Source organism: Grus americana, chromosome 25 (assembly GCF_028858705.1).
Source record: "Grus americana isolate bGruAme1 chromosome 25, bGruAme1.mat, whole genome shotgun sequence".
NCBI classification, from domain to species: Eukaryota; Metazoa; Chordata; class Aves; order Gruiformes; family Gruidae; genus Grus; species Grus americana.
Window position 1 is genome coordinate 6,352,536 of NC_072876.1, and position 9,659 is coordinate 6,362,194.

General features: G+C 41.9%; 1 protein-coding gene across 4 annotated transcripts in view; it reads left to right on the forward strand.

Annotated features, from left to right (window-relative positions):
• Nucleotides 1–9,614, forward strand: part of USP49 (ubiquitin specific peptidase 49) — a 30,663-nt gene extending 21,049 nt beyond the window's left edge. For 2 of the 4 annotated variants that reach the window (XM_054803491.1, XM_054803492.1), the window contains exons 2-7: nt 1,065–1,209; nt 2,107–3,517; nt 5,361–5,565; nt 7,515–7,623; nt 8,417–8,622; nt 9,417–9,614. In XM_054803491.1, coding sequence (XP_054659466.1) covers nt 2,135–3,517; nt 5,361–5,565; nt 7,515–7,623; nt 8,417–8,622; nt 9,417–9,607 — 2,094 coding nt within the window. In that variant the 5' untranslated portion in view covers nt 1,065–1,209; nt 2,107–2,134 and the 3' untranslated portion in view covers nt 9,608–9,614. Of the gene's footprint in view, nt 1–1,064; nt 1,210–2,106; nt 3,518–5,360; nt 5,566–7,514; nt 7,624–8,416; nt 9,117–9,416 lie in introns of all 4 variants that reach the window. The other 2 variants (XR_008574131.1, XM_054803494.1) reach the window with 2 other exon arrangements.
• Nucleotides 9,615–9,659: the final 45 nt, after the last annotated feature.

Here is a 9,659-nt window from a genome sequence, read left to right on the forward strand (position 1 = left end):
ATTCTGAAGTGGCCACTTGTGCTTTAATCTAAAATTGAGAAGAGTTAAAGAATAGAAGAGCTTTGATTTTTCTTTAACAGATTCCATCTTCAGCAGCAGTGTCACTGGAAAAAGATGGTAATTAAAGTAAATTTGCATAATTTGGGGGCCACTAAGAATATGTTTTCTTAGCCTGGTCAGATAGGTTTTCTGCATGCCAATCGAGGTAACTGTTCAGCACCTATCCTAAAGCTTTGGGAGAGCGTGCTGCGGCCTTCGTTATATGAAACTGCCTCTCATAAAACGTTTTTTTTTTTTTTTAACTAAATACTCTGTATGCCAGACCTGACACTCTCTGTGACATCTGTAACCACTTTGTGCATATTATTGCTGTCCCTCCTATCACTACTTTCTATTGTATTCAAGTACTGTAGTCGTAGATGTGTAAGCAAGTTAATTTAGTCTTTCTTGGATTATTACAACGTTTTTACAATCTTTTCTGCCTTTGGCAGAATGCAGGTTTTTCCTATTTTTCTTTCCACTGTAGTTCTTACTTTGTTGCCGTTTGCATTCGACAACTATTCATTACTTTGTTTTTATTGTTTGAAAAATCATCTAGAAATGAAATTTAATTCGGGACAGATTTTTTTTTTCTTTTTCCCCATCTCCTCCCCCTTCTTTCGCCAAGTTATCGAAGCAGTCAAAATTGAAGTGATCACAGGAGGTGCACATTTTTGCTCAGTTATTTTTTACTCACATTTTTTTTTCTCTGCCATATGTTGGGTCATCCACTACAAAAGACTTAGGATGAAGAGGCTACATGTGATCAGCAGATTTATAGATTATCAGAAAATGAAAGCAGAAAAATGAAATTCCGTGGTGCCTCTTCCGTGTGACGTTTCTTAACATCTAAGTATTTGGGTTCCTAGGTGCGTTCATGCTTTGACTTCCAGATAATTCTGTTCTCTGTAATAAATGTGTTCTCCGCAGTAGCTCTTGCACTGAGGGGATTAATCGTGTTCAAAAGCAACCCTGCCAGCGTTCTTAGTTTGTTTATGTGCATCACAAGAATATTCTCTCTCTAGGGCTTTGAAGCTGTGCTGCCTTACAGTGAAGACTTAAGTAGTAATTAAATTCTCGAAGAACCGCCAAGACTCCTTTGGCTGAAATGGGGATGTTCCGGGCCCTGGATGCTGCGTCGCGGAGGAAAGGATGTTTAAACACGACTCCGTGAGTAGGGCGTGCAAGCGGGTCTGGGCGCTGTTTCTGCACCCTGATCTCTTCCCGTTGGATCAGAGGGACTGTACAAAGGAAACCACAGCGCTGGCACGCGGTGTTTTAGTTGTGCTCTTTGTACAGCTGAGTATCTTTTATAAAACATAATGGGCGCAGGACACGGAGTCAAAGCTTTTTGCGCCTTCTAGTTCTAGTATCCCTGCTTTGATTTCAGTTACAATATAGTGATTTAGTAAATCAGTTGCTTTTTCTGTATGTACTCATGCAGATGTTCATTTAGGTTCACTATAACATGGTGTTACACATTTCATTTTTTTTTGCCCTGCTGATTTTTTTAAACATTGAAATGTTTGGGAAGCTGTGGGAAATCAGAGAATTCGAGGGTAGAATGTAAAGCCTGCAGACTTGCAAATGCTCTGGTTATGACAATTATCTGATATTTTTGTGGCTTCTGCAAGAAGTTGGTGTAACCTCAGTCTAGTTCCTGATGACACGCATTCCAATTCCAAATTCATCTTGTATGTATCAATTTCAAGAGGGCAGCTAAAGATCAAATATGTGTGTGGACTGAATTAATCTTTTTCTCCTTGGAAGTGAGCCATTCAGGTTGGGTAAGGCGTGCTGGCAGCTGTCTGGGCCGTCCTTAGTAGACAGATAGACAGTTTTATTCTGCAGACCTTGTCAATCCCATATCTTTCACTAGTACTAAAAACTGCTTTTAAAAAAACTGCGCGCAGAAATAATGTAGTCAGTTGAAGGAAAACCACAGTTGGGATTGACAAGGCGCGACATCCGTATTTTTATACGTCTTTACAGCTGATACAAAAGAGATCCTTTTAAATACGTATAGTGGCTCTAAGGTCCTTTCCTTTCTTTTTTTTGCCTTCCAAGGTCAAAGCAGCGAAGACTTCTGTAAGACATGGATAGATGCAAACATGTTGGGCGGCTACGACTCGCCCAGGACCACTCTATCCTGAACCCCCAGAAGTGGCACTGCGTGGACTGCCAGACAACTGAATCCATCTGGGCTTGTCTGAAGTGCTCCCACGTAGCCTGTGGGAGGTACATCGAGGAGCATGCACTTAAACACTTTGAAGAAACCAGGCATCCATTGGCAATGGAAGTTAATGATCTGTATGTCTTTTGTTACCTTTGCGAAGATTATGTCTTGAATGATAACCCGGAGGGTGATTTGAAATTGCTGAGAAGTTCTCTGTCGGCAATTAAAAGTCAAAAACATGATCCGTCAACGAGAAGTGGCAGGACATTGCGATCGATGGCTTTGGGAGAGGACGTGTGCAGCCATCAAAGGAGCCCTCAGGGACAATCTCAGATGCTTACAGCTCTCTGGCACAGGCGCCAGTCCTTGCTTGCGAAGGCGCTGCGGACCTGGTTTGATAAGAGCTCTAGAGGCCAGCTAAAATTAAAACAAAAGAAACAAATGGAGGAGTTGGAGAAAAAGAAGGAGGCAGCTAGGCAGCGGCGGCAGGAGATGAAGAGACAGCTCCTGGAGGAGCTGGCAAACACTCCTCCGAGGAAGAGTGCAAGGCTGTTGTCTCACGTGCACAGAGAGAACTTGATTCCAAGGAAATTCAGGGAGGTGGCAACTGCTTCCCCTACCTCAAGGCAGATGCAGAGCAGCAGATTCAAACAGTTTTATTCCATCCGGCGTAAACCTCTGATGACTCCCGGGGTAACGGGTCTAAGGAACCTGGGAAACACATGTTATATGAATTCTATTCTGCAAGTGCTAAGTCACCTCCAGAAATTTAGAGAATGTTTTTTGACACTTGATCTCTGTGAAACAGAAGAACTCTTAGCCAAAACTGTGAATGGGAAGTCTAGGATGCCTGGCAAATTGGCAAATGGGTCTGCTGCTAATGAGTCAGGGAAGACTGACAAAGTGGGATCATATGGCACGCAGAGCTTGCCAGCTGGCTTAAATGGTGGCTCCTCGATAAGCAGGAGTTTAGAACTAATACAACCCAAGGAACCGAGTTCAAAGCACATCTCCCTCTGTCACGAATTGCACACCCTCTTCAGAGTGATGTGGTCTGGCAAGTGGGCGCTAGTGTCCCCCTTTGCCATGCTGCACTCCGTGTGGAGTCTGATCCCGGCGTTTCGAGGTTATGATCAGCAGGACGCTCAGGAATTTCTCTGCGAACTGTTGGATAAAGTACAGCAGGAGCTGGAGTCGGAAGGAACGAAGCACAGGATCCTCATCCCTTTCTCACAGAGGAAGCTCACCAAGCAGGTCCTGAAGGTGGTGAACACCATTTTTCATGGGCAGTTGCTTAGTCAGGTATGCAGCTGCTTTTGCACAGAAATCAATTGGAGCCGTTCATACCAGGCTCTACTTTTTGAGGAGCCACCAGATACCTAAGAGGAATTGCTTAGAAGTGCTCCTGAGAAAGAAATCTGTTGGGTTGCTGTGCAGGTTGTCAGCATTTTCGATTCTTGTCACATGTATTGTAAATTCAGTTGACGCTTGCCACTTCAGAATGAAAGCTGCACAAGTACAGAAGTTCTGAGCTCTTAGTTTTTAAGTTTTTACTGTATTTTTAAAGTGTCTTTGTAATTTGTTTTGCTTCCATGGCTGGAAAGAATATGATGAAGGACAGAGAGGGCAGTCATCTTGTGCTGTAAAGAATAAGCTGTCTGTGACTATTTTTTTTTTTGCAGGCATTTGAAACTCATCTTCATATACTGAGCATGCTTAACCTATGTTTCTGTAGGAGCTGAAAGTGCCTGTCATAGTGCTTGGTCTCTTATTCCTGTGCTGTTCCCTTGTCTGAAACATATTATTCCCCACAAGGCAGACCCCTGAGAGCCCGGTGCATTTTGAAAGTCCTCAACTACCTTTACTTTCCAGGAGAAATGAAATGTGTGCATAACTTGACACTCAGAGGTTTGCAAGATCAGACCATGAGGAGTATTATACGTGTGCGTTCTCATTACTATTTATATCGTCTTTCTCAGTGCCAGTCTCGCTAAGCTTACCACTCATAAGAACTTCTGTGCATGTGAAAGATTAAAAGGTGTATTTTTCAAGTTAAAGCTTTTGGCTTTTCAGGGAAAGGACGCTTGAAGTCGTGGTTCACATGAATCATCTTTGCAGTGCACGTACTTCTCGTGGACTTCTTAACTACAAGCTCTTTGTTCATTTGTCTCTTGACTCTGGCAGTTGGTGCGTGTTCTAGATTCAGTGGCAGGTCTGTTAACAGCGTGAAGATGGTCACGGATCAGTGTAATTTATCTGTTACTATGATACACTATAAATAACTTTCCAAGCTATTTATTCTGCTTGTGTAACTCTTGTGTACATGTATTGTATTTAATTTCAAACCCCTCTACACACAGAAGACTCCTTCCCTATCTGCTAGCTACGAATCCGTCTTGTAGTTACTGGTGCCTTCAGTGGATGAAGCTGCGAGGCTGGAAGTTGGTTTTTGGTGGATGGTTCTCACAATAACAGAGTCTGACCAGACCAGCTTTCTGGCTTTGTTACCTCCTCACGTTCTCACTTTCTGCCTCTGAGTTTAATTGAAAACTTCTCTGCTGTTTCTATTTATAATACTCTGGGATGACGTAAGAGAACAAGTGCATCTGAAATCTGTCCTTTCGTGCTCTATTCATGAATAATTTTTATATAGTTAGCAGATGAAACATTAAAGGAATTACACACTTTGAAATGTGCAAGGAAAGTAGAGAAACTGTGGAAGGAAGATTACGTGATAAATGCAAACGTGTACTTTCTGTAGTAGAAAACAGATCCAAGGTGCTTCTTGCCCAACTGTGAATTGGTGTGGTACCTGTGATGGTGTTTATCTGAGGAAGTGAATCCCATAGAGGTGAATATTGTCTCAATTTTTTTGAGAATTGAGAAAGTAGTTTAAATTATCTGCTCAAGATAGAATCATAGAATCTTTAAGGTTGGAAAAGACCTCTAAGATTATCAAGTCCAACCGTAGACAGCTTGCAGACTGGAAATAAGCAGTGTTTCTCTTGACTCACAGAGTGTGTTTATGTCCGTGAAACTGCCCTGCCGTTTGGGCATGAGCTGGCTATTTAGATGTGAATGTAAATGCCTGTCCGCAGATGTACATGTTCATAACTTCACTTGTGGATCCACGTTTCATTCCCAGGTCACCTGCATAACATGCAATTACAAATCCAATACCGTTGAGCCCTTTTGGGATCTTTCCCTGGAATTCCCCGAGCGCTATCACTCTTTCGAGAAAGGGATCGTCCCTGTTAACCAGACAGAGTGCATGCTGACGGAAATGTTGGCCAAATTCACTGAGACCGAAGCTCTGGAAGGGAGGATATATGCGTGCGACCAATGCAACAGTAAGTCAGATGGATGCTGCTGCTGTCTTTGCCATCAGAAGCACTGTCTCTTTTTCTGTGAGAGGTTTCTGATGCATGTTTTGTGTTTAAAAACATGTATTGTGGCCTATATGTATATGGAAATTGTGTTCTTCCTCCCTGCTCGTGCTGTTTTGTTTCCCCCTGTTGGTAGCTTCTGCTCCTTTGGCACCACTTTGGATCTGATATGTCACTTTTCTCTCGTCTCCGCCATTCTGCAGTGCAATTTACTATGGGTTTAATACGACCCCATTCAGAACTGCTCTCGCTGCCTGTGTTGGAGCAGAAAGCAACTTCAAGATTTTTTGAGGGGGAGAGGGGCTTGGATTTAGAAACAGAAGAAGGAACCTTATCCCCTCTGGTTTGCTCATCTCTGCGGGATGCTTTTATAAAAAAAGCAGGAAAAGCTTTTATAACAAGTCATCTATATGCCGCCTGTTCTTGATTGAATCCTTTGACCAGAAATCACAAATGCGGAGTTCTCAAGGTCTGCTGTCAGGGTAGAGTTTCCATCTCTCTGTAGGCATTTTGTGCAAGAAGCAATGAACTGACATTATTCTGGGCGTCTCAGGTTAATGTATTACCCCTTATATGAATGCACGTGTTTTGCTGCGCTCAGCTAGAAGATGACTTCTGCTTTCCTGTAGTAGGTCTGAGTTTGTAAGGTTATTATATGCCTGAAAATAATTTTAGCCGTGTGTATAATCATGCAGCTCAGCTACTCTGATAAGCTGGATTTGAAATTTTTTTCGTGCAGGTATTTATGGCAAATGTTCATCCCCTTGGGAGGAAAATGCCAATAATTTGACTTACATTGCAACTAAGCGGCTGAAGTAGCAAATATTTGTAGATATCTGTTCTCTATCAACTTGCAAATCTGTTACCAAACATCTTCACAAAATGTTAGGAAATAATCATTGACTAGATGTTCTTGAAACAAAGCCAAATATACTTTGAACAGATTCTGATTCACAAATAATGTTCACAAAGTGTCGATATGGATGAATACAGCTTCATCTTAACTTTGTTTTCTTTGATTCTTTGGGAAAGCCCGAATTTTAACAGTTACTTCAGAGCTAAATGGCTAAGGAAACATTAACCAGCTGAAAAAAAAAGTCAGGGAAAGGCAACCAGCCTTGCGTCTAGGTGCCAAAAACTATTGGGGGCACTGCTTGTGAGACGTGATGGAGGAGGAGCAACCCATCTGTTCTGAACTGGTGCAGTGAGGTGCAGAAATCTAATTAACAGGTACATTTCTTATTGGAAGCTCTGAAAGCCACCTGTCTTCCTCCTGGTATAGTCGTATGTTCAGTGTCCTGGAAAGAGTAATTGCTGGGAAGAGGAACCTTTTTTTCCTCTTCAGTTTCGGTTCAGCAGTTGCTTTACGTTCTTGGGCAGGCAGAAACCCTGCGAGAGGTGGAACCTTGCTGGAAGCATTTTCTGCTGACTTGTGTTAATATTCTTGAGCTAGTGAAGCTTGCTACTGCAAGCTTTATGTAGTGCTGTAATAAGTAGTATTTTAACAGAATACAAATAGTATTATTTGTACACTAGTAGTTCGCCTGTAGAAACTACTACAGCCCAAGATGTCTTTGGCTCTAGCTCTGTCTTAATATTTCTGTTGTATTTCTCTGAGCAAAATGTCAGCACGAGCAGCTTGAAGGGGATAACTGATTGTGTGATTACGAACATCACAAAAATTAAAAGCTTTAAGTATTTTTAAAGGTATGAGTTTTGATCCTAGAGAAGTTCCTGCTCCGTGAAGGAATTCATAAGAAATGTTTGCTGGCCTGTCCATCTGGAGTGCCTGTGAGCTGGACTACTGCTACTGGAGGAAAAAGAGTTGAGAATGCGCTCTTTTCCCCTCCTGAAAATTAATTTCACCCTAACAATCTTTACCTTGATTTTATTTTTTTTATTTTTTTTGGTAGGCAAACGGCGAAAGTCTTCTCCTAAACCTCTTGTTCTGAGTGAAGCTAAAAAGCAGTTAATGATCTACAGACTACCTCAGGTCCTCCGACTGCACCTTAAACGATTCAGGTGAGTGGGGCACGCTGCGTGGTGCCAGGCAAGCGGCTTGCCTCTGTCTTCTTGGAAAGAACTGATTAGCGTGGGCCCGTAACTTCTCTCACATTCTGGGAAACACATGTGTATAAACACTTCACCCAAACCAGAGGTGCAATACCCTCTCAGAGTACTTGCGTTACAGCCTGTAGCCTGTTGGTAACGTGTTTTCTACTATACACAATGTAATGTTTTGTAAATATTAATACAGATTTCCTTGAATGGTACTCAACAGTGTTTGTGATTCTGTGTCTGAGTTTGCAGACAACTTGAAGCAGTGGCCATGAGATGGATGAACTGATAAGTTGAGTGAAAGATTTGCTGAAGCTGGAAGCGTGGGATAGTTAAATGCCAATATTATCCATTTACCCATTGAATAAAATGTAGCAGACAAAGTTCAAAATGTTATGAAAAGTTTCTAAAATGTTTAGCACAGGCAATTGAGATGTGTGGGGTTTATATTTGTATAACTGAGTATTTTAAACGCTGTTTGGCTTTCTTTGTGTTTGGCTGTTGCAATGCTCAACAATATCTTAACAAATAACAAATGGGCATCAATGACAAAATCAGCTGTATGCAAAAGATAATTGTAGTGGATGTTAGAGTGAAAACAGAAGGAAAAAATTACATGACACCTACTTGACCCTAGCACAGAAAGCTCTTTGGAGTTGTTTAGCAGCAGCTACTTTTGTGTGCATCTTCCCGCAGCCCCGTACCACTGTCAAGAAGCGGGAACCCGAGTCTTTGATTCGTGCCCTTGTGTTTGCAGGTGGTCTGAACGTAATCACCGTGAGAAGATTGGGGTCCATGTCCTCTTTGACCAGGTATTAAACATGGAACCTTACTGCTGCAGGGACTCTCTCTCCTCTCTTGACAAAGAGACCTTTGTCTATGACCTCTCCGCTGTGGTGATGCATCACGGGAAAGGGTTTGGCTCAGGACACTACACAGCATATTGCTACAACACAGAGGGAGGTGCGTGTGCCTTATTACGGGGGAAACAAATTCAAGAAACTCATGTTTTATTCCATAGATGTAGTGCGTTGTAAAGCTTTATGATCAGAGTTGTTTGAAATCAAGTCTCCTGACATTTGGTAGTTTGTTTCCCAGAATGTATTGCTAGTAGCATGTTACTTTTTTTTCTTTTCTTTTTTTTTTTCTTTTTTTTTCTTTTTTTTTATAAAGCCACAGATTGCTGCTCTTTGCTTTGTGGCCCGTTGGGATGCCTTTTATTGCTTGCTGGTAACAGCATGAATGCTTCATTTTCTCATGCGATGTAACTCCGTGGAGCTGCTCCAGCTGGGTGTCTTTTCTCAGTATCCTTGGGATGATGAGATAAACAGAAAGTGTTTTGAAACTGGACAGGAACTATTCATGAATAACATCCGCGGGGTTTTTGTGATTTTCCAGCAGTCTCTTTCTGCAGCTGAATTAGTACTGACTCTGCCTTCTGACTTGTGGAAAAAGAGGTACAAATTGGGTATCTCCAGGGAACTTTTATTTTCCTAATTCAGTCTTTGGGCTATAATATACAATTGGTTAAATTATGATTTGGTATTTTTAAACTCTGCTAACAGCACAGAAATGATCAAAATGTTTTCCAGATCAGAAACTCCTTTCCAAAGCATCTTTAGGGGAAAAGATAGAGGTGCCTTTTCTCTGACATAGCCCTCTTTCTCTGTGGATGTTTTCTATGAACAGTTCCAAAATGCATTCAGAAGGAGTTATACCTCCCTTACTAACGTCCTCTTTCTCGCCTTGATTCCTAGGTTTTTGGGTCCACTGCAATGACTCCAAACTGAATGTATGTAGCGTGGAGGAGGTGTGCAAAACCCAGGCCTACATTCTTTTTTACACTCAAAGAACAGTGCAGGACAAAGCAAGAATCTCAGAAAAACAACTCCAAGCTCAGGTGCCGTCCAAAAATAGTGATAAGGACAGAAGACTGACATTCCCATGATGGGGAGCTCTAACTCAGTCAACAGTCTGTTGTTTGTGTTTTTTTTAAACCA